Here is a 23,406-nt window from a genome sequence, read left to right on the forward strand (position 1 = left end):
GACACTGCGCGATCTCACAGCATCACACACAGTGCTCATCTATTTCTCTTGCTTCATTTCTTATCTGAACCAGGAGGAGGTAGGCGCTATTCCTTACGTACTTGTCCAGGAAGAGTTCCCAAAGTGGGGCTGGCTGAGCAGGGCTTCTTGGTGCTCTCTCTGTATCAGAAAGCTCGAAACGCCTGCGGGAACGACGTCGTTCCCAGGAAGCCTGGAGGCAGCTTGGCTGCAAGAAGTGCAAATCTGTTCTGCTTCGTGCAGGGGATCCTGGAAGGGTTCTTTGTAGCCTGCTTCCAGTTGGGGATTTTCTCGCTGTATGTTCTCAAAATGTTGTCTCTGCCGAGCTCGGGGTGTCTTCCTTTAAATAGCAGAGCCCATTTGTTCAAGTCGTGTTCTGGAGACATGTGCGGCTTTGAAGTGCTGCAGGCTGATTCAGGGATGACAGCAGGGTGGTGAGTGGCTTTCTCTGCCTTTTCTCTGAACTTTCCTGGACGGTTGAGTCCTGGCTGTGACCTTGGCGGATATTTACAGCTTTTACCCTGGTCTTTGTGCTGAATGTTAGGAGTTGGTAACCTCCTGATGCTCACAAAGCCTCCTGGTGCAGGTTCTTGCTGAGTTATTCCCATTGCCGTAAACCTTTGTAACTTTCCCTGTCTGGCCTGAAAAGGTGGGACAAACTCTTCATTCAAAGACCTAATCCCAGAGTCCCCACCTCCTCTCCCATAGTGGTGGTGGTAGGGAGCGTTCCTGCTATTTTCCTACTATTTTGTTTCTGGGAGCTCTGCTGTGGTTCCTACAGGTAACGCCCGAGACATCGTTCAGCTCATCCCGCAGAGGCACCAGGCACTGCGAGTGCTGCTCTGCAGGAACTGTGGGCTCTTTCAAAATAATCTTCCTGTGCTGATGTTTCTGTTTCTGCAGCCTGTAGTAGGCTTCTTTTCCTGTGTTTAGATCCCAAATAAGAAACTCAGGATCTTATCTTGGCCTGTCACTCTAATGCTATGCGTTGTGTAAATAAAAATGGGCTGGAAGGTTTGGTTTCTGTGAAGTCAGGAGAACTTCGTGGTGTTCCTACGGAGCTGGAGAGAAAGAGGAGGGAGGAGATTGACTCCCACTGCTGCCCTGACATCTGCATATAAATAGTTCTTCTCTTAAATCCTTTCCAACTGCACTTTTGGGTGATTTGACCTTTCTTTGATAAAAGCTTTCTGTATTTCCAAGACCGGGTAAGGGTGGGGTGGAAGGGAAGGATACAACAGCTCTGTTAAAAATATCTTCACATCCCATCGGTAGACTTCTCCCATACCCGGAGCTCAGCGTTGAACCTGCTCCATCGTGGACTCCAAGTTTTCTTTTCCTTTGAATTGCTGGAGGGAGTTCTGAGTTTGAGTACTCTCTAACATTAACCAGAAAATGCCTGAGGAGGTTTTAGGGAAGTGTTTTCCTCGCAAGGAGGCCGTGCTCTGGTGGGAGATGGCTTCGTGGGCTCCACTTCCCATTCTTGCTGCCCACTGGATGAGTCCCTTTGAGCAAGTGACTTGGTTGATGCTGGTGACACTACTAATCCTGGTTTTCTTTCATAAATATTCCTTTCAGCTGAAGTTTAAATGGTGCTGGCTCTTTGTATGTCTGCTCTGTAGGTTTTGGAGCTCAGCAGCAAAATCCAGCTCTGTTTGGCATGTAAAATGGCCAAACCTTCTGGCCTTGGTCAGGTTAGCAGTGTGTGGGGGTGTGTGCTGTATTTATAACTGCTCCAGACTATACACAAGGCTTCTGGCACTAGCTGTAACCATAAATTGCCACTTTAAATCCAGCAATAAGTTGTTTGGGCCACCGCACAGCATGAGCCTGCTGCCGAAAGTAAACCAGGGGCTGCGAGTGACTCAGGTCCCCTTCGTGCTGAGGACTGTGCAGCTGGATGGGGTAAGGCATTTCCTGCACTCCATCCTCTAGTACCTGGTGTCTCACATCTCCAGGACATGGTTCAAGCCATCATCCTGCAGCTGATGCTCGTGGCACTTGGAATGCACTGCGTGCATGCGGGGACTTGCTGTGTGCTTCTGAAGCTCAGGGCGGTGAGTGGGGCAGGAATGCCCCTGGATAAACCTCCTGATCCTTCCCAAATTGGATTTTGTGGCTTACTTCCCTGTTCCCCTGGATAAAGTTTCCCCTTAGCAGTGGCTCCAGTGGAGCTCGGGGCTGTCTCAGGACTCCAGAGCCCTTTATAGTGGTCTGCTGGATCAGGCATCGCGCGGCGGAGAGAAACTTTCCATTTACTTTCCATTTCATGGGGTGCTCGTGAATCCCACCTGAAAGGCATTGGAGAGTGAGCGTGCTGCTTAGTTTACTCCTGAATTTCCGCTTGGTCTGCACAGGATCTCCGCTGGTTTGGTGCCTTTCCTGATGCTTTTATACACTGGCGTAGCGTTTTCTGGCTGGGAGCCCTCTGGTAATGACTTTAGAAAACCCAGTAACTGCTCGGGCTGCCTCTATCATACAGTGAGCTGTGGTGATTTCGTGCTGGGGAGGAAGTGAAGGGATCAGGGAAGGCCTGGTTCGTTGGGGAGGGCGGGAGCAACAGTTAACTTGATTTAAAACCAATTACACTGGGGTTTAGGGGGTGCTGTTAACTTTTACCCCGAGTTTCAAAACAAAATAAAGGAGCAAAGTGTACTCCTTTAGGGAAAGAAGCGTTGTCTAGGCTTATAAATCCTGTATAACTCTTGGAAGTATTAAGTCTGAAACAGTCCAGCATACAGGGATGGATGGGGTGTGATGGGGAGGAGGGTGTTGAGGACAGGTTTGTTGGCTTTGAAGAACGTGACCGTGATGGGTTGGGTTCGTGTGCCCTTTCTGGACAAGGACAGTCGCACTGGTGAGGGGTGCCTGACCTGGTAGCAGCAGAGCCCAGCTCCTTCAGCAGCAAGGTTGAGAGCGGAGCCAGCTTCCTGCACGCGTGTTCCTGCACTGTTTTAAATAGGACACTGTGGAGGGATTAGAGGGCAGATTAATCCTGAAATCCTTGGTGTTCGACTTCTGAACAAGGGAGGGAAGTGTTTGCAAAAGCTCGGAGACCACATACTTTTTCGTATAGACTGCTAACAATTGTCAGATGGAAATGATTTTTGGGTGGTATGAGGTCGGTGTGGATCCACACCGGTGACCAGGAGCAGGCTCTGCATCCCACAGGCATCAACTCACCTCTAGGGACTTGGCATGGGGGTAAAAAGGCTTTCCCAAATCCATCACAATCCTTTGGAGGGGTGAGAGTTGGGGTGGGTTGATGGCTTACTTCTCTTGTGGTCAACTTTAATAGACAAACCTTCTGTTGAAGAAGCTTTTTGGTAAGCACGTGTGGCTGGAAGATGCCTGGAAGCGGGGGAACATGGGAGCTCTGATTTTGCAAAGATTTTAACAACTTGTTCTGATAAAGCATGGAGTAGTGATCGTGCTGTGTGCTCTGTGATGCTAACCCCTCTGCTGGACGCAGCGCTGTGCGGTCTGTTCTCTGCGTTACTGCTCTTAACCACGGCTGCCCAGCAGCCACCAGTTTGCTTCCAGATAACCAGCTCGGCGCGAGGAGTCTGCTGAAAGTTGCCAGCTGTCCGTCTGTTTGGTGTATGCCTAAGTGTTCCCTGTACGTTTTCTGTCTTGCAGCATCTGGAGAGGGCCAAATGTGAACTGCGTTGACAGTACTGGATACACTCCCCTGCACCATGCTGCTTTGAATGGCCATAAGTGAGTCATCTTACAATGCCTTTGCTCACAGGGGTTACGAGGTGCTGTACAAGCTACGGTTTGTGTAATTCACTCACCGATCTGATGCTGTTCCCACTGAAACGTGGCCGTGGTGCAACACTACACCATCTTCAGGACGAGAAGTGAACATCAGTGCAGCAAAGCTATAGAGGCTTTCGCTGCTGCACAGTGTGAACATAAATCTTTATAAAAATCTGGCAGAACGCTGAGGTTTTCAACCACCCTTTTATTTATAAACTATTTAGATAAGTTATAACGAGATATTAAAGGTGGCTTCTCCAGTAACAGTCCTCTGCAGTCTGTCTGGTGTCCAATGTGTTGCTGTGCCTGCACCACCTAAAATTTGCTTTTGTGTGTTATTACATTTTAAAGTAACTCTGGTCTTCAGTGTGGTAAATCTTGTTTTGTTCACTGCTACCTGAGGTACTGAGAAATTGAATAGAGTTAAAATCTTTGTTCATCTTCATTGTGCTGGTGCAATTTACTTCTCACCAGAGGGGCTTGTGGATGACTTCAGTGCCTGTTCAGCTCCATTAGTATGAAGGTAGCAGAGGTCTTCCCTGGACTCAGTAGTCTTTAATTTCTTTCCTTGGGCAGCATTGAATAGGAATGCTTTGAGATCACATTTCAAGAGGATCTCTGAAATACATCTGTTCAGAGGAATATTTTGTACAGTAGTCTTACTGGGGAATGTAAGCTGCGAGACGAGGACTGCATATCTTATGGATTCGAGTCTCCTTTTCTTGCAGGGATGTGGTGGAAGTTCTGCTGAGGAACGACGCGCTAACCAACGTAGCAGACTGTAAAGGCTGCTACCCTCTTCACCTGGCAGCCTGGAAAGGAGATGCAGACATAGTGAAGCTCCTCATCCACCAGGGACCGTCGCACACTAAAGTGAATGAGCAGGTTTGCGTATTTTTCTCTAATGCTCCGTTGAACTGTTTCCCTCGAATGGAAAGGGACTTCAGCTGACTCCTGACCCTCCCGAACTAGTAGCAGTTGTTATAAAGTTAATTGCTCCTGGGATATTGAGGGCGCTGCCTAAAGCAATGCCTCCAGGTCTGAGTTAGTGGTTGAATCCTAGTGAGGTATACGTGATGGTTCATACAGAGAGCTGTAGATGTATGTCAAGGGAACCCCTCAGCACCTAGGAAGCATTCTCCTGCTTTCATACTGGGCTTCTAAAACTAACACAGTTCTTCCTTTCAGTTGCTGGATAACTGAGAAGATTTCTAGTGCTGTCAAAGGATACATTGGCTCCCTTCTTTTGGGAACTAATCGAAGCAGCTTTTAGTCTGTGTTTGGCCATGCTCTCTTAGCTACTCTCCTGGCTTGCCTGTAGCACTTGCTCCAGTTAACTAATTTGTAAGTCATAGGATAATTTTAGCTCTACCCCACCCCACATAAATCCCTAGCTTAATCTTAATGATTTTTTTCTCAATCAGGCAAGAAAAACAACTTGTAACTTCCCTGTGGCAGTCAGCAGGTATCTCATAATTCCAGGGGAACTTCTGACACGCTACTGCAGGAAGTCCCAAATAATTCTTTTGCTTAAGACTTCACATAAGTGAATTGGTTGACTGAATGAGGCCAGCTGAGCAGAGCTTAGTTTATGGTTCTTCCCTGTGTCTAGGGTAGATATCAATAACAGGTTCAAATCAGATGATTAAAGCTACAGGGGCCCTGGGTTGTGCCCACCCTCAGGGAGGGATACCTCCTGTCCCATGAATCAGCTCCTAACCACTCAGGTTTTCATCCAAGTGGGGGCAAGTAAACCAAAATAAGCCTCTGCCTTAGTACCAGAAGGCTAAAAACGTGTATCCATTCAGGAGTTAATTCACAAGTAGGTCAGATACTCATGGCTCGAGGTTCGCAGAATCTGTCAAAGTTGAAGTGAACATCTGGGAGCTGCGAGTTTCTGCTGTTTAATCTTGATCTGCTGTGTATACTTTTTTCAGAAGCCGAGGAGCAAACTCCCCCTTCACGGAGTCGGGTTTAGGAGTCCCAATTCTGCTTCCAGCCATGCTTTGTGGGGACCAGAGTTTTCATGCCCAGGTGTTCTGTTCTGCAGTGTAAAGCTTGAGGCACCCGAGGCTAAATGGCTGCTTCTGAAGCATCACGAATTGAAAAATATAGTGGTAATGCTAATCACTACCACTCCTCAATTGAGCAGGAATTACTAATAGTGTGTGTTTTACTGTCTTTGTTGATAGCTTTCCAGCTTGGAGCTGTGCTTAGTAATGCATTTGGGCACAGCTGCAGGCATTCAGTCTGTTTAAATGGATTTGAGAAGTGCAGTAAACTGTTTACGATCAATCTGATAAGAATTGACTGAGGGCCGTGAGTATGAACTGCTCTGCTGTCAGAGCAGGACAGGTGTATGGGAAACCTTTGCAAAAGATTAAAAGCTTAGTGTAACCCTTCCAGGTAATGTTTCATTAATGTTTGTTTAGTAGGAACCCTTTTAAATGATAAAAGTCAGTCGAGTAGCCTGTGCTGCTCGAGTCCGGAGTCTTGTAAATGAAATGCGCAGTGGTTCAGGTTACAGGAATCAGCTGCTGGAATGGCTTCTGCTGTTAATAGCTTTGACTGGAACAAGATGCTGTGTTCTGTCACTTCACCCCTTGGGAGTCACCCATTGCTTTGTTGCTATATCTCACCCATTTCATTATCACATTTTTGTTCTTTTTCCTCTTCCTTTTTGTAGAATGCTCTTGAGATCAAAGAACTCAAAAAGTACGGCCCCTTTGACCCATATATCAATGCCAAGGTGTGTACTATGCTGACAGCATTTCACTGCATCATTACTCCAAGCTGCACTCGCGTGCTTCCAGGTGCAATGTCATCCAGTTGCAATAATACCTGTTCAGTTTGCAGCTGCTTGGGGAAAAGTAAAATGCAAACATTTATTTACTCTGGGTTTTTCTCTTCAAAGCAGTTATAGAAACATAATTTAAGGGAAGCTTTTCCTTACTTTCCTGGGGGCTCCTTCATTGCTTAGCCTTGTAGGACTCACGGTGATGGTCAGTTTGCTTGATTGGGCTGGATGACTTCCAAAAGGTAATGTTATTTCAATTCAAATGCTTTAGGTATTGTTTCATGTGCTAATGTTGCTGATAAATGCAAAGAGAAGGAATTTTTTTTTCCTGCTTAAACATGGATGCGTTTTCTCTGTGGGCTGTTTGGAGTGATTCTTCATGCCTTTTCTCCTACAAAATGCATACTGCTGTATTTGTTGTTTGAGTGGACAGTTAATTCTTTCGGTGGTGGCGGGGAGAAGGGATGGCAGTAACACTTACACCTCCCTTCCCAAGTCCTTCATGTACCGCTTATTACATCAGTCTCTTTTGGTGTGAAGTCTGTTGTGTCGTCTCACCCTTCAGCCCTGGTCTTCTGTTCCTGTTTTCTTGCCTGTTTTGCTCCTCTCTTGCTTTTAGTTGTTCCTGAGCTACAAAAAGGCATGACATCAGCACTTACGATGCACTGAGGCTGAGCAATTGAGGAAGCAAATAAGAAAGTTCCTGGGGTCACTTGTTCTGTCTCCCAGTGCATAGATGGTGGTGTTTTCTCAGACACTCACCATTTTTCATTTTTATTTATAGTGTTGCAGCAGCCCACTGATGGCATAATCGTCTGCTGATTTATCATAGGATGCTTCTGCTCTCAGCCACCATGCCACAGTTGCTTCCAGCCAATTATTTTAGACTCAGCCATCCGTGACATATTTATGTCTCAAAGTTCAGTTGAAACTTTCACTCCGCTTGATCTGCAGTACCTTAAAAACACGCTCAAAATTCCTGAGGTTGCTAACCACTGGGAGTTGTTTTTGCAGACTTCTATTTCAGGAAATACTCCAGCGCATACCTCTTCAAGTGCAAACACATTTACATGAAACTCATCCTTACCTGTGCTTTTGACAGGAATCCAGCTGGGAATTTTGTGGCAACAAATGTCTTTTGTGGAAACGTAGCTGAGTGGTTGGTTCAGCTGGCTGAAGGGGAGCTCTTGACTGGCAATAAGGGAGTAAAATCTTATACATTACCACTAGATTGTTGAATGAGGAAGGCATGTAAAGACCAAATTGAGGTAGCTTTTTGTGGACTGATGTTTACAAAGTATTTTTTTTTTTTGACATTTGCATTTTGAACTTGCAGGACAGTGTTCAGGGTGGCTGTAGTACTCTCAAGAGCAAGGCTCATGTTTTTTGAAATCAGAGCCTTGTTTTTAAGGAGAGATGGCTTATATGCTAACTAGTAGGTCCATCATAAACTCTGACCAGCTTACTGCTGGTTTCTGACCACATTTGAAGAGCATGTGGAGCCATCCCTGTGCAACCCTGGATGTTTTCTCCATAGCATGGCTGCAGGTGGGAGAACCACTAAATGACCAGGTTCAAAGCCTGAGAGTCCTGGCTTAGCTGGTGCTTCCAGCTTCTCAGCTCCCCTGCAGGATGGGATTTCACTTAGGAATGATTGAATCAAGGTGTTTCATCTTCCCAAACGTTTTGGGATATTTAGAAGAGGGGGGGAAAAGCATTTCTATATGGCTGGATGTAGATTAAATTGATATCCTGGTCAGGAAGAGCTAGAAGAGAGCCAGAAGCATCTTGTTCTCCTAAAAACTGCAGGAAAGTAACATCATCTTTTTGTACCCCTTCCTTTTCAACATCTTTTATTTAAATGGCCTCTTATGCTTGTTATGGGCCTGAAGGACTTCTGAAAAGCAAATGATAGAAGCGAAGTTAAGCGATGGAGCTGCAACTGTGCTCCAGTGACTCCTGCTACCTCGGATCAGGCTATTTAATTTGTACGAAGGACCCAAGCAGCTGAGCAGAGCCGAAGAGGCAAAAGCTGTCATAGAGCTCAAGGAGAAATAAACTGCACCGCACAAACTACCTTTGTCTTCTTTAATTGGAAGCAAATGATTCATGCAGATTGGGTTTAAAGTGCTATAAATCTAACTGGTCTGCTGAGAAAAGTGGAAGCCTGCAAATGAAACTGGGCAGCACAGCCACGCGCAGAGCTCCCGAGAGCTTGTTGGACAAATGGGACTCGTTTTTCTGCAGTGCTCGGCATTGCGGGGCACCTGGAGGAATGGAGGAGACAAATGTGTGCACGGACACAAACCCTCCAAGGAAGCCTCAGCAGTGGGTTAGGTGGGACTGAAGGGGTCACACCACCTCTTCCGTGCCCCAAGGCAGGATCAAGGCTGCCTAAAACATTCCTGGCTGGTGTTTGTTCAACGCTTTCTTAAAAGCCTCGGAGTGGCAGCACCGTAGTCTCCCTTGGCAGCGTATGGGAGCATTCAAACCTTTGCAGGTTAGAAAATTAGAAGAGTTTCCCGTGTATTTTAAATAATATCTGCCTTTCTTTGATCAAAGCCTTCCTACAGTGAGTTAGGAGCAGGAGCACGGACAGATCTGCTTTCATGAGCTGTGGATGCTCTGCTGCAGCGTGCGATGAGGCTGTGGCATGTGGTGTCTGGTTACCAGGGCTCCCAAAATGTGATGGGACCCATCTGAAAGCAGAGGCATTTCTGCTTCTGTTCCCGCTTTGTGGTCTGCAGGCAGGCATCGGATGAGGCCCAGCTTCTTGCTCCCAACTGTGAATGAGGCGGGTGCTGGGATTCCTGCAAGAATGCAGCCCCTGGGTCCTATTGAGCGCTCTGTTTTTCTAAGAAGTTTTGAAATGTGAACCCTTGTGCCTTCGGGCTGCTGGGAAGGAATTTTCTTTTTCCATCTCAGATAAATACATACATCGGAGTGTTGTGCTCGCTGTTCAGGCTCCCCTCTGGTTTGTGCCTGGAAGGTGATAGGGGAAGGCAGGCAGGCTCCCTTGCCTGGAATGGTTTTGGTATTTTGGGCTGCTCAGAACACTCCCCAAATAGAGGCAGTACGGACCCGGGCAATAGCAGCAGTTCCTGGTACCCAGCCCGTGATGGGGAAAGACTTGCTGTGATGGTTCAAAGTAGGTAACCACCTGGTGGGCTTCGTTACAGGAGGGGAGTCTGGGGATTTCACCCAGAGTGCCAGAGCCACGCGTAGCTTAAACAAAACGAGACGAAATTGCAGTATGGAAAAAGGGAAGTCTTCAACAGCTATATTATCAGAGGAACTTGTATTGCTATTCCTGAGCCATCAGGCAGGTGTTTGGGGTCTCCGTGTGCTTCAAAGCAACCTTGAGGGTCATGGCCTGGGTGGCCGGGAAGGTGGAGGGATGGATGGTGCTGGTAGAGCTGGGCTCCGGGGTGTGCTCCCTGAGTGTGCGTTCCCTCCACGCAGACACCCGCGGCTCCAGGAGGGCTGGGGCTATCTGCTCGTCCTGCAGAAACGGGCCGTGAGCCTCCCTTGTGGTATGGGGCCCACCTTGGTCTGCCTGTGGTGTGGGCTCATGGATGCCTGGGTTCCCTTCCCTGTCAAATCCAATCCATGCCATTTGCCAACCTTTTAAATGCCTCGAAACCAACAGCTTAGGGCGACAGGTGTGATCTCCGTAGTTCTCTATCCTCTCCCCTTCTCACTCCGTATGTGTATTTTATGTGCAGACTTCTTTATTCTCCAGTAACTTCTGTCCACTTGTATGTGCGTTCCTCCACCACGGCTGCCTCTGCCACTCCACGTATAGCTCCTGTTGTCTGACTGCCTCCCGCGCTAGCAGCGACGCCGTGTGCTTTCCTCACCCTCTGAAATACTCCGCACCGCCTCCTGCACGTGGCTGGTGCTGCTTGCTGCCTCCTTGGCTTTTGCTTTCACGCCAGCTGCAGCCTCCCCAGCATGTCTCGCTCCCCTTGTGCTTTTCATGTGGTTGAAAAGTGATGTGGTCAAATAGCAGAGAAAAACAAGTAGGAGTTTGCATGCGTGACTCCTGTAATCCCTCAAATGACTTAACACGGTAATAGGATTAAAGAACAGAGCAAGCTTTGTAGCATGTTTGTGAACTGGTGCAAAATATTGACTGCTCTTACAAGCTGGTGTTTAAGAAAGTACATTTGCTCTCAAAGCATCAGTGAAGATGTTTTGGTCAAATTCAGATTCTCCAATAGTCCTCCTAACTCTGTCAAGACAGCTTGTTGTTTTTTTTTAATGAGAACTGTTCTTCAAATGACAAATTCTGCTTCAGTTCTTTTAGCTAAAGCTGTTAAATTCTGAGGTCAAATAATTAGATAAGCATTTCTATCCAAAGTCCTTAAACTGAAATTCCATCTGTGTGTAGGACACAGTAGCAAACCTAGAAATTTGCCATGAACTTAAATTGGAAGGAAAGACTCTGAAATCTGGCAGAGTTCCTATTTTGTGCCTGGAGATGAAACGTTAGGTTGCTCGTCTTTGAACCCTTTGCATTGCTGATTTTAACCTGCCAAATGCTGCATGCATTAACTGGCTCTGGCTCTCGCTGTGGAGGCTTTCACGCTGTGCTTGGACGTTCCTTCCTTCCTCCAGTTGACCTGAGACCTCGCCTGCAAGGGTTTGCTGCTGGAGTGATCTGGTGGCGCTGTTTGTTGCCTAACGCACAGGTCGCATGCATTCAGCACCCTTTCTCTGACGCGGCCAGCCTGCTTGCAAGCCTCGGAATTGCAGAGGTGGAATGCCTGCTGTGGTCAGGATGAGTAGGATCGAAACAATTGAAGTTTAAATCCGAAATGATGATGATCAAGCTACGGCAGACTGCGACATGCGGCGCACACACTGCAGCATGAATCCTGGCTTGTTTTTGTGGCACCCTCAAGTAGGGGATGCTGCCAGCTAAAAACAAGTCGGCTTTCCCCAAGCGCTAGAAGAATTAATGGGAATCCAGATACAGCTCCACAACCCCTTAAACTTCAGCGTGGTCTCTTGCTTTTGACCTCCATGCTTCGGAAACCGGCTGCCCCATTCACAGTACCTATTTCCCATAGAGCAGATTTCTCATATCTGGGTAAACCTCACTGCCCTGGATGTTTTTTTTTTGAAGCTTTTCCAGGCTTTTACTGGGCGGGTCGGTTGATTTGCTCACCAGGGGATGTCCGTGTCTGATCAGTGGCTAGTGACATGATGGAAACACCACTCTGAGCTGTATCAAACCGGGCTCACTGCTTGTTTTGTCTTGTTTTTTGCATTTAAACTTCAATGGTTTGAGGGAGGCACGGAGCGGCTCTGCTCTCCCCGTTGTGACGCGCTGGCATTTCTCCCCCCCCAGAACAACGACAACGAGACGGCGCTGCACTGCGCCGCGCAGTACGGCCACACGGAGGTGGTGAAGGTGCTGCTGGAGGAGCTGACCGACCCCACCATGCGCAACAACAAGTTCGAGACACCCCTGGACCTGGCAGCGCTCTACGGGAGGCTGGAAGTCGTGAAGATGCTCCTGAACGCTCACCCCAACCTTTTAAGCTGCAACACTAAGAAACACACTCCCCTGCACTTGGCAGCCAGGAACGGTCACAAAACTGTGGTCCACGTCCTCCTGGATGCTGGCATGGATAGCAACTACCAGGTATTTGGTGGGGCTGCGTGTGAGGGGCTGCTCTGATCGCTGGGGGATGGAGAACTCGTGGAGTTGCAGCAGGGAGGGCTCCACCTGCCTGTCGTCCTGCAGGGGATCACTTCTGGAAGATGAGCGATGGCTTTGGGTTCCTCTGGGCTGTTTGTTGAGCTTCTGGTCCCTCTGAGAAACAGGGATTCTGGTGCAGTGCATGCTTAATGCTTGCTCGGACAAAGAGCCACGGATGCATAGGGAGGGAGAAAAAAGCTCTTTTGCCTACGCTGTTCTGCCTCGTAAAACCGTGAGCTCTTGGTAGCGATGGAGGCAAACTGTTTCTCTTCCCATCAAGCCACTTGTAAACGCGCTGCTCCACAGCACCAGATTCTACACGGTGGTCTTGTCATTCCTTGTCAGCACAAGACCTTTTGCTGAGCTGTGGAAAGCCCTTTCTTGGTGTGTGACTCCGGGAGGAGACAGTTCCCATTTTCCATTTCAAATTCTCGGCACTGTAATGATACTGGTAGTTTGTCATCAGTCGTAGATACTGGCGCCCTCCCTTTGTATTTGGTGCAGTATATTTATTGCTTCTGTAACCTTCTGAAACATTCCTCCATCACCATTCCCCACTGCCTAGCTTCATGCTGTTTTTCATTTAATTTGCAGACTGAAAAAGGCAGTGCTTTGCACGAAGCTGCTTTGTTTGGCAAGACAGATGTGGTACAAATATTGCTGGCTGCAGGTGAGAGAATGATCCCCTTCTGAAGCAATAATGTGGTGATTCCTTCACCTAGCACTTGAGGAACCCCCTCTTTAGCGACAGCACTTCTCTCCAACCAGCTCTCCAAGCGGTGTTCCTCAGAGGGGGTTACAGGAGAGGTCACCCCGTGGTGTTTGCCTCTAGGTCTGCCTCTACAGAGTTGTTTTTAGTGCCACACAGTGATGGTCACGTGTGGAAGATGTGACTTGATTAAAAATGAATTTGTGCCAGTTTTAAAAATGTTCTTGATTTCTGCCTGCTCTTTACCTACTACCATAGGTATTGATGTGAACATAAAGGATAACAGAGGCCTGACAGCTCTGGATATCGTGAGGGAGCTTCCTTCTCAGAAAAGTCAACACATAGCAGCTCTCATTGAAGGTAAGCAGTGTGCCTCTGTGTGTGGGCAGGAGGGAAGAGTTTTTGGGGCTTAATTGTGCCTGTGCAAGTAAGGAATTGGGTTCTCTAGTCCTGGAAAGTGCTGAAAGCAACAGAGCTTCAGGCTGGGTACTTTGGTGAGAATCGTGAGGGTGTTCGAAAAAATGATGCTCAAATGCTCAGGTGAATGGGGTGGCTGCAGGAGGGCTGCCAGGGGTGGATTGCAGGGGGATTATCTCCTTTGCTGAAAGAGTGTGGCATCACTTGTACAACTTAAATGGGCTAAATTGAGCTTTGTTTAACTCACTTTATAATAAGTGAATTAAAATTAAGGGTAGTCTAAATCTGCTTGCAGAATGCAAAGTAATAGCTTTAGATATGGTCTTGGATTAATTCTCCTTTATGTGCCTGCGCAGGCAAATAGTCACCCACTGATCTTGTGTCCTACTCCTCACTTCATTGTGAAGCTTGGGCACGGATTTTGCAGATGAGATTTACAGAAAAGGCCTTGATTACTTATTTATAAATGAGCTTGGCCTATTGTATCTGTCCAAATTAGGCAATGAAATGTGGCATCTTAGCTAAATTCCTACCTTGTAATTACACTATCTCAATTTCCTCTCAGCTGTGGAGAAAAAGATCAGAAGCATATGCAACTGGTATATATTACTCATGGTTAGCATTTGAGAGCTTTGCAGGTTCAAAGCACTTGGCAGACTTTTAATTAAGCTCTGCCTGTGAGGCTGGTAGGTATTATCTCTGTTCTGAAACCGAAGACAAAGATGGGCTCTAAAACTGAACTTATTGCAGGTAACTGCTGATAGTTTGTTCCTGTAAGGGAGCTGTGTGAGATGTCATCTGACTTCAATCACATAGGCTCAGAGCTTCTGACTTTGCCTGTGGTTAGGGGACCACAGCTAGAACTGGCTGCTCGGCTGCTTTATGGCTGCAGGCTGCAGCCCCATGTAGCCACGTAGCTTGTGTCTGTAACAAAGCAATCCGCTCCTCAAAGCCATGTCCCTCCAGGAGCTTTGCAGCGTTCTGATTAGTAAGTCTGTAAAAGTTCAAAGAATTGTTCTTAACCTTGTGATTAAAGGGGTCAGCTGTTTCTATTTTGGGATCTGAGCCGCGAGGTTCAGTAATGCACTTTGGTTATTTTTTGTAGGCTTAATTAGCTGACAGTTGGCTGTCCGTCCACAGGGGAGAAAGTACCGTATGCCGTAGTGGACATGCAGCTAGATTGCCGTAAACTGATTTTGTTGCCCTACCTCGTTGCAGATTACACAATTGGGAGGAAAAGTGCCAAAGCTGCGGAGAAGACTGCCCAAGCAGCACTTGTTCCAGCCACTGATCCCATGTGTCGGATACCTCAGGGTAGGCTTTCGTGCAAGCCAGCAGTCACTGGCACTTCCTCCTGTGAGGGCTGACCTTCAGAGGCCAGAAGCCCCCAGTGATGCTCTTTTTTCCTCTCTTGCTCTCCCAGGTGATGTGGAGAAAGCAGTGACAGAACTGATCATAGATTTTGATGTGAACCCTGAAGAGGAGAGCCCGTATGAAGCTTTATACAATGCAACCTCCTGCCACTCCCTGGACAGCCTTGCCAGTGGGAGATCTTCAGACCGAGAGTCCATGAATAAGGAAGCAGAAGGAGCTGGTCTGAAAGCAGCAGGAGTCAGGCCTGTACGTAGCTGCGTGTGCTTGTCTCCACTTGCCTTAGAAAGATAGGGAACTTACCTCCATCATTATTATTTTGCAGCAGGCTGCCAGTTCCTCAGCTTGGAGAAATTTCTAAAACCATCTCTCATGCTGATCAGAGCAGGCAGGTACCTCTTCTGCTTGTGTTAGAGCTGAGCTTATCTCTCATCAGCCACTATCAACACAGGACAGTGCAGATAAGCCACCGTTACCCACACCACCATACAGCACGGCAAGTGGTCCCTTCTTCATGCCTGACTTTCACCCAGCGTTGCATCCTTATGCTTTCTGGCAGTTGTAAGTCTTGGTTTGTCAGAACATGGCACTTAGCTGAAGGGTAGCTTATTGTCAAGGGAAAAAACTTCGGAAACTTTTCTGTGTGGCATTTCTCATCTTTCTCTTTGCTTTGCCCCAGAGAAGGCTACCAAGAAGTTATCTTTAAGAGTATCCTGTGGTAAACTAGTTGGTGGCAGAAGCATTTTTTTTTTTTTTTGTGTGTTACTTGCAGGGATCTGTAGAGGGTACTCAAGGCTTTACAAGGCAATGCAAAGCTGCTGGAACTGTCTCTGGAGAGGTCTTCGTCACCCTCTGTTAGTTGCATCTGCTGCCTCCTTAGCAATCAGTAGTAGCACTGCTATGGGGCAGATGGGATGCTGGCCTTAGAACATGCTGCGTCAGCTTCAGGATTTATTTTCTGGTTGTTCTTGCAAAGCCTTTTCTGTGGCTGTATTTTTGGACAAAAGGCAAAGCAGCAGTGAACAATCGAACTGCTGGAGGTACTGTAGCCATGTTTCCTCTCTCTCTGTAAGGATGTGCAAGCTTTTTCCTGCACTGTTAGCAAATAAAGTAGAAATGAAACAAAAGCTTTAGAAAATGGACATTTCAGCCAGATCTTTTCAGTATGCAGTATAAGATGCAATGTGTTTGTTAGCTAAATCTTAGTGGCTTATACCCACCTCTATACAGTCCTGGGTTGATTGCGACTGATGTGAGACAAGCTCAGCTGTATCCCAAATGAGATGAGGCTGAACTGCAGTGAAAAGGGAGAAGAAAGGGGGAATTGCACTAGGAGCTTGCTGGAGTTTCTCCCAAAACTTACTCAAGCATTTTGAAATGAGTGGTTTCTGTCTGTTGTGTTTCCATTTGCCATTAGATGGAGCTGTTGCAGGGCAGGAGATGACCTAGGGATGTCTTTAGCTCTCCACCAAGACAAGGCAGTGCTGCTCTGAGTGCCTCCTGGCAGTCTTGGCATAGCTGAGGAATGCGCTGCAGCACTGTCTCTTGATCTCCGGGGTTTTTCACTATAAGAGGTGCCTCTGGAATCATGCATTCCTGGTACTGTTTCATTAAGACACAAGCAATGAGCAGTCCTTCCCTGCACATCTGCACAAGTTCATTACTGATCTTCACTGTGTGTTCCTCTGCCATAGACGTTACCAGCCTGGGGCTGAATGAACTGCTTTAAATCCTGAATCAATAAACCAATGCCACCTTCCACCCAAGCAGTCTTACTCTCCTGAAAGCACAGTGAGTGCTCCCGTGAGTCTGAGCTGGCCTCGTGTGGTGCTACCGCTGTGAAGGAGGAGTGGGCAGTGTTCTGAGCAGGGGCAGTCTGTCTGCTGTGCTGCTAACTTCACAGCAGCGTGGACGTAGTGTCAGTGGAAGCAGAAGGGGACGTGTTCTAGCACAGCATGCTGACAGTGGTCTTCTAAACTGCAGAGAGAACGGCCACCCCCGCCTGCCAAGCCGCCGCCTGATGAAGAGGAGGAGCAGCACGCGGAGAAGAAGATAGGTCATGGTGCTTCCTGTGAGGTACGTGACACTTGATCTGGGATGCTTTACAGGAATGTGGTTTAAAGATCAGTCCTCCTAATCTGGGAGGAGCCAATTTTGATATTACTTCCCTTGCAAATTGGGTTGTGAAGTGTTCTTGCACTCCGGCATTGCTGTTACTTGCCATGGGAACTTCCTTTGTGTGGTTCTTCCAGGGCACCTCTGTTTTGACCTCAGCCTTGCTTTCCTATTCTTGGCTGGGAATTCCCATAGGAAGAGGTTTTTTTTCTGTATCACGTTGTGATGTGGACTGTTGCCTGTTTGTAATGATCCCACCAAATGCATCTTCACTTGAAACTGAAATCCAGCGGGGCGTTAGTTCCTGCTTCCTCTTAGCTTCCAGCTGTGGAGGAGATGCGTGGGCTTGTAGATCCCACTGACCTGAACAGGGATCAAGGTCTTGAATTCAGACAAGATTCTGGCCCAGCATTTGCTAAAGCTGTCTTCTGCAAAGGTCATTTTGTGTGAGCTGCTTTTTAATTAAACTCAAGCTCTCTTGTTCTGCGTTCTTACTCCTGGGCTTCCTATTGCTCCTTTTCATTCACCAGCCCACGAACTCAGATGCGAGGGCTCTCCGGGAGACCTCAGTATGGGGGTGGAGGTGTGTGTAACCACAAATGTGTCTTGCAAACCTCTCACACCCTGGAAAAACTTCAAAGCAAAAACAAACCTTGTGCATTTCGTCACTTTTCCAAGTGCAGTCAGATGCACGTAAAACAAGTGAAATGTCTGCTGCCTTTGGCTGTCGGAGCACACTCCAGTTCACTAGATGCTTTGCTTTGAAGGTGTTGATCCACTGGGTTTCCTACAAGGCGTAATTGCCATCTGCTTTCTGAAGTATACCAAATCTACACAAAACATAAGCATACATTTTTTGCTTTAATAGAACTGACTTTTTATAGAAAGTGAAGCACCAAACGGTGCATAAACAGAGCTCAAACTTGTGGACTGGTCTCTCTGCAGCTGTTGAAATGGTTTTCCAGCGTATGATATAACCAGTCACACGGCTGGCTCTGAGCAGAGATCTGGATAGCACAACTGGTCCCAGCACAACTGGGAAGCAGAACTCGTTTATGGCAGTAAGCGTGTGGTGACTGCTCCTGTTGAATTGTTTTGCCATATTTAATTATAAAACACCTCCTGTGTTGTCCTGCCGTTAAAGGCTTTGGAAACAGGATCCATTAAAGGCAACCTTGTTGTCAAATGCTTGTGCACAAAGGGACTCACTAGGGAAATCTTGATTTGTGACCACTTTAATTGATATAAGATAGTCACTGTGTAAAGCTGCCTGGAAACGACCTTCTAGATGTACTGAGAAGGCAGTTTGGGTCCAATTGATTCTTTTTCTTTGTGTACTGCTTCTGGGGTGCTCAGTTTTTCTGATTCCTGCCCTTCATTTATCATCCCAGCACGTTCTCTCTGGGTTGGGCAGGCACCAACAAGAATATATTTAGGGATTGCTGTAAACTTCTTGAAGCAGCATCCTGATCTACCCTCCTCCAAACAGGCTCTCCCACGAGGGCCAGGATAGTTAGTCATCGAATGTTCTGGGGTTGGGCCAAACTTGAGTTTTAAAAGTAGTCTTTTTATTCCCTTGCCAGGATGAGGGCTATCAGTCAAAGCAGATGTGCACAAACAAGAAACTTAACTTCCATCGTGGAGAAACGTTAGCACAAACAGGCAAAAGAGCTGATTGTTTGGAGAGTGCCGCCGTTCGCTATCAGCAGAAACCTTCTGGGTTTGTAGCTGAATAAGGTTCTGCGTTGTCAAATTAGACTCCAGTTTAATTTGTTTACTACTCATCTCCGAAAGGGAAGTACAGATGAAAGACAAGGCGCCGTGATCATTCCTGCAGTTTGGTCTGCAGTTCTTGGGGAGGAAGGAGAGAGAAATGAGATCAGTTAGCCTTTAAATTGTCTTTCATAAACAAAGTCCACTTCTGTGGATTAAGTACTCTTTATGGAGCATACTCACTATTGACAACCTCTTATTTTTAGGCTTTGGTAATAGTGAAGGGATGTTGAATGCTCACCAGTATGTGTGATGAGTCAGAAGAAAGTTGTAGTTGACTTTGTTACTCCTGGTTGCAGAACTTGCAGAGTAAGCACGGTTCTCCAACAAACAATGGAATTTATTTTAAGTGAATTTTAATTTGAGGCTCTGTTTAAGGCTTGCAAGGATAAGAAACGGAAAAAATCAAGTGCAATCAGGCCTGTGAATGTATACACAGATTTTTACAAAGCAAAAGCTGGGAAGTGCATGCTGCTAGGGAGCTACTGTCTTCAAATGTGCTTAGAGCGTTCGAGAGAGGACGGCACAATCCTCATCATCTGCAGGAGCCTCAGGAGCACACTAACGCCTGGCTGGAGGTCCAAGCTACAACTGTTATGACAGGCTGCTGCTGTGCAGTATTTTTCCAAGATCTCTGGCAAGGGTCTGTTACCTACTGTTATGGTCTGATGTTTTTGTGCCACCATCTGGTCGGAAGTTTTTTTTCCATAATTTGCTCATTATGAGCTCCGTCACCTGAAGAGGAGCCGGTCTGGCTGACAGCTCGTGCTCGAAGCAGATAGAATAACTGCTTGCTTTGAGCACAGCCTGCTTCCTCCCATTGCAAAGCACACTTAAAAGCCAGCTGGGTTTATGCAGGGGTGGAGGATTCCTGTGTGTCTTTCCAAGACTCCCTAAATGGCTTCTAGGGCTCCTAGCTAGATCACAGGCAGGTAGGAACCTATTTGCCCTTGAAGAAACTGATGTTTCCACCTAGAGGAAGAAATGGGTGGTGGTGCTTAGCCCTCTGTCCAGGCAGTGGCAGTTCCAGGAGCCTGTGGGCAGTACGAGAGCCTTCCTCGGGGTGATGTGTTGGGACCTATTCTTCCTGCCTGGGCAGCAGGAAGAATATTTGCTCTCAGGCTCAGGTTTGACCCTGCTGCAGTTGTGTTCCCGGACAGGGTTGCCTCAACCTGCCAGGGTCTGGCCAGGAGATGGTGCTGAAAGGCAGCCGACCATGTGGGCAGGGTGCCTTGAAGCCCAGTTTAGCCCCAGTAGTACTGGGATGGCACGTGTGGCTCCCAAAGGGTGTTAAATGCACTTGGCCTTGAGGCAGACCAGGATGCGAGTCTGCAGCAAGACTGCTCCCTGCACAGGGATGGTGGCTTCCCAGCAGTTTGCTGGAGCTTCTGCCAACAAACCAGCTCTAATCGGAGGCTTTGGGGATTAAAATGAGCACAGTCACTGCTGGGCATCCTGAGGTTAAACTCTGTTCCTGTACTGCGTTGCTTGAGGTCTCTGTAGTACTAAACATGCCGTACGTCCCGAGGTTAGGAACACTAGGTCTGAATTCTGGAAAGGTGGCAGGGATTTGTTGTTTTCTCTTTTTGCAGCCGTGTCCTGATAGAGCCAGTAGCTAAATAGTGAATGACGATGCAAATTCCAATAGCAACAGTAAGTCTGAGTGGGGATGAACAAGAATAATGTGCTCAGCTCTTTTCTCACCCCCCGGGCTGTCTGCAGACCTCGCACAGTAAATCAGTCAGTTAGTGCTAGAAAGCTGTCAGCAGCCTTAAATACTAGAAAATAAAGGGATTTGGTGGTCTTTTTTTTTTTTTTTTTAAAAAAAAAGAAAAAAAAAAGGCAGTACATTTTGGATAACACTCCACAGCGAAGGTGTCGCCGCTGCCAGTTCTGTGCCTAAAGCATGGCATAAAGAGGCCTTGTGCTTCGTTGCAGGGATAAATAGCAGTGCTTTGTGGAGCACTACATTATGCTGTTTTTCATTAGGCCTCTGTTGCACGAGGAAAAAGCAGGGGAAGTGGAGCCGAGGAAGAGGAACACCCGTACGAGCTGTTGCTTACAGCAGAAACTAAGAAGCCAGTTGCGGTGGATAGAAAAACAAAAGGTAAGTGAGCATCCAAGAAGCAGAGCTGTTTGGCTTAGATGTGTTTAACAAAAATATAGAGGGCAGAGTAATTGGAACAATTAAATGCTGTTGGGTGGGGCATCTGGATTCTGTACTGCAATTGTTTTGTTTCCTGGTAATCTGCCCTCTTGTAAATGAGAGATCAAAACATTCCTGTACAAAATGTACACGGAGGAAGAGCAACTCCATTATCCTGACAGCTGAGACATTGCAGGGACCTCCTGTGTTAATTCAGAAAGTAAGCACACGTTGTGCACGGTCAAGTAACTGTGGAGAGGTGGAAGGCTGTGCCGTGCTGGGACAAGTGAGCTGAACCAACAACGGCATCTCAGCGAGCCCCGTTCTCCATCCAGCTGGATCTGAAGACATCCTGGTGTCGTGTTTGTATCGGCAGACGATCAGCCCTGCTGTCCCAGTCACAGAGTCAACGTGCTGCTGTGCATTAAAACTAATTTGAGACATGAGCTAACGAGGAAAATAAACCTGTGTAGAGCGAGCTCCTCTCTGGAACTGGCCAGGGTTAAGTATTGAACTCGGGTCTCTCGTCCCAGAGGGACTTTTGGGCTTTACAAAGGATCTAGGAACACCTTGTCTCCTGTGTTTGGCTGTCGCTGGGCTTTTTGGCTTACCTTCAACAACAACAATAAAAGATTTGTTTAGAGGAAAAATATCCCTTGCTTTATTCAAAACTCCTGAGCCGGAATTTGGGAGGATTTAGTTTGGACTCTAAACCTGGAAACCATCTCATTTTGAGGATGAACAGAGGATAACGAGGACTCAGTGTGATGCCTCACTGAGTGCCCTGTAAGACCTGCAGCTTTCTTCTTCCTCTCCTCTCCTTGCAGCACGATAGCTCTTGTTCCTTGCGTCCTGCTGCACTCGGTTTGTACGGGGCAGCACAAGAGGTCATTGTTTTCCCACCAGCGTTTGCCAAAGCCACTTGCTGCCTGAGGCAGAGTTAGGATGCTTTTCAGGTTGGTGCTTTGCCTTCTCAGCTGGGGAATAGTGACAGCTATTGAGCCGGAATCTTTCAGGCGATCTTTTCAGCGTGCAGCTATTGCTGATTATTCAAGTGTGAGCTCCCTCTGACAGTTGGGCTCCGTTCTATGGCTGCCTTAGCCAGGCTTGCTTAAAATGTTGTAAAAATAGAATCCCAAAGGAGGGCATGTGCTTGTTCTTGATGTCTCTTCCCTCGTGGTGTGGGTGCTGCAGGCTCCCTAATCCCCATCCCAGGGAGAAGTGGAGGGGAACACCTTTAACCTGGTGATGGTCGGAGAGCGGTCCTGTCTTGCTGTACGGTAGGAAGATGCCGGCTGTGCCTCCACGGTTTGCGGTCTGTGGAAAGTGTTGCTGTGTTTGTAAAGAACCTGAAGCCCTCTCCAGTGCTGTGGTGGGAGAAATCCAAGGAACACAGCGGAGTTCTCATCTTCCAGGGCTTGTTTGCTTTCTTCAATACAAGTGGTGCTATGGCTAACACAGGGAGAAGGAGCTTTGGGTTTAGAGGAGGTGAAGAGCTGCTTCCTGGGGGGGAAGGTGCCCAGCCAGTTTATTTCTCACCTTGTGTGTTTCTGAAGCTTGGCAGGGCCATCTCCCACTGCCCTTCGTGTGGTGCTGGACCTGGAAAAAGGAGATGGTTGTGAGGGAGATGACTGTGACCCTCTAATGTTTGTTTTCCTTTTTCACCTGCTTCTTGTTCTCTCAGGGACTTTGGATTTCTTGGCCCCAGTAGGAGATGAGGCAGCTGGTTAGCACTGACTTTGTGTTGTTCATCTTCTCGCAGCAGTTGCAGGTAGCTTCTTTCTGCACAAGACGTTTCATAACTGCTCTGTAAGGCTGGACCAGCTTTGAAATCTGCATTATTAAATGGGGAACAAAAGCAAACGTTGCCAGCTTTTGCAGTCGTTGGGGTCTGATGCCAGAAGGACACGGGGAAGCAGATGTAGCTGAGTCTGAACTGTGAGTGCGTGCTGATGTGTGGGGAGGAGATGTCTGGGGAATAGTGCAGTCACTCGGGCAGAAGTTAAACGAGGGCTGAGTGAAGAACTAAAGATCAAATCGGGGTGTTTGAGAATTTTTCCACCTCTGGATCAGAAGGGTCCTCAAGCATCAAAGGCAGCAGTTTAATTCCAGGACAAGGAGCGGGCTGAGGCCTGGCTTTGAATTGCTTCTTGGCCCTCGATCTGAGAGGATGTGCTTCTAGATGTTACTTGATGACTTCTGGAGGAGTCTCTGGTCAGAGGAGAAGGACTCTGATTCTTACAGGCTATTGAGAAGGGCTTTTCAGGGCAGCTCAGAAGCAGGATTTCAGGCACGCTGTTCTTAATGGAGTCTTTCATCTCTGATAGCAGCCTTTGTGCCTCTTGCTGCAAGTTGTCTTGTGGCCAGTGGCTGGATGAATGTGGTATTATCTGCCTGGCTTCGGTCGCCTTTTGTGTACGCTGCAGCAGTTTGCTGTCACATGCTGGAGCACTGGGGAAAGTTGGCTTCATGTTTCGGGCAGGGTAGCAGGAGGGGTGAGAGCCAAATGCTTTCCCACCTCCTTCGGTAAGGCAACCACGGGCAACCGCATGCGTGAATTCGGGGCTGTTAGGCTTTGTAAGAGGACT

General features: G+C 47.5%; 1 protein-coding gene across 18 annotated transcripts in view; it reads left to right on the forward strand.

The window, feature by feature from the left end:
* The window catches only part of ANKS1A (ankyrin repeat and sterile alpha motif domain containing 1A), a 105,900-nt gene that overhangs the window by 22,851 nt on the left and 59,643 nt on the right, over positions 1 to 23,406 (forward strand). For 11 of the 18 annotated variants that reach the window (XM_027445034.3, XM_072028565.1, XM_072028566.1 and 8 more), the window contains exons 2-12: positions 3,658 to 3,738; positions 4,509 to 4,665; positions 5,718 to 5,897; positions 6,467 to 6,529; positions 11,934 to 12,230; positions 12,882 to 12,957; positions 13,255 to 13,356; positions 14,632 to 14,727; positions 14,837 to 15,033; positions 16,768 to 16,860; positions 20,662 to 20,779. In XM_027445034.3, the coding sequence (XP_027300835.3) occupies positions 3,658 to 3,738; positions 4,509 to 4,665; positions 5,718 to 5,897; positions 6,467 to 6,529; positions 11,934 to 12,230; positions 12,882 to 12,957; positions 13,255 to 13,356; positions 14,632 to 14,727; positions 14,837 to 15,033; positions 16,768 to 16,860; positions 20,662 to 20,779 (1,460 nt within the window). The remainder of the gene's footprint in view (positions 1 to 3,657; positions 3,739 to 4,508; positions 4,666 to 5,717; positions 5,898 to 6,466; positions 6,530 to 11,933; positions 12,231 to 12,881; positions 12,958 to 13,254; positions 13,357 to 14,631; positions 14,728 to 14,836; positions 15,034 to 16,767; positions 16,861 to 20,661; positions 20,780 to 23,406) is intronic. The other 7 variants (XM_072028575.1, XM_072028576.1, XM_072028580.1 and 4 more) reach the window with 3 other exon arrangements.

The sequence above is a fragment of the Anas platyrhynchos genome, chromosome 27 (genome assembly GCF_047663525.1).
Source record: "Anas platyrhynchos isolate ZD024472 breed Pekin duck chromosome 27, IASCAAS_PekinDuck_T2T, whole genome shotgun sequence".
NCBI lineage: Eukaryota > Metazoa > Chordata > Aves > Anseriformes > Anatidae > Anas > Anas platyrhynchos.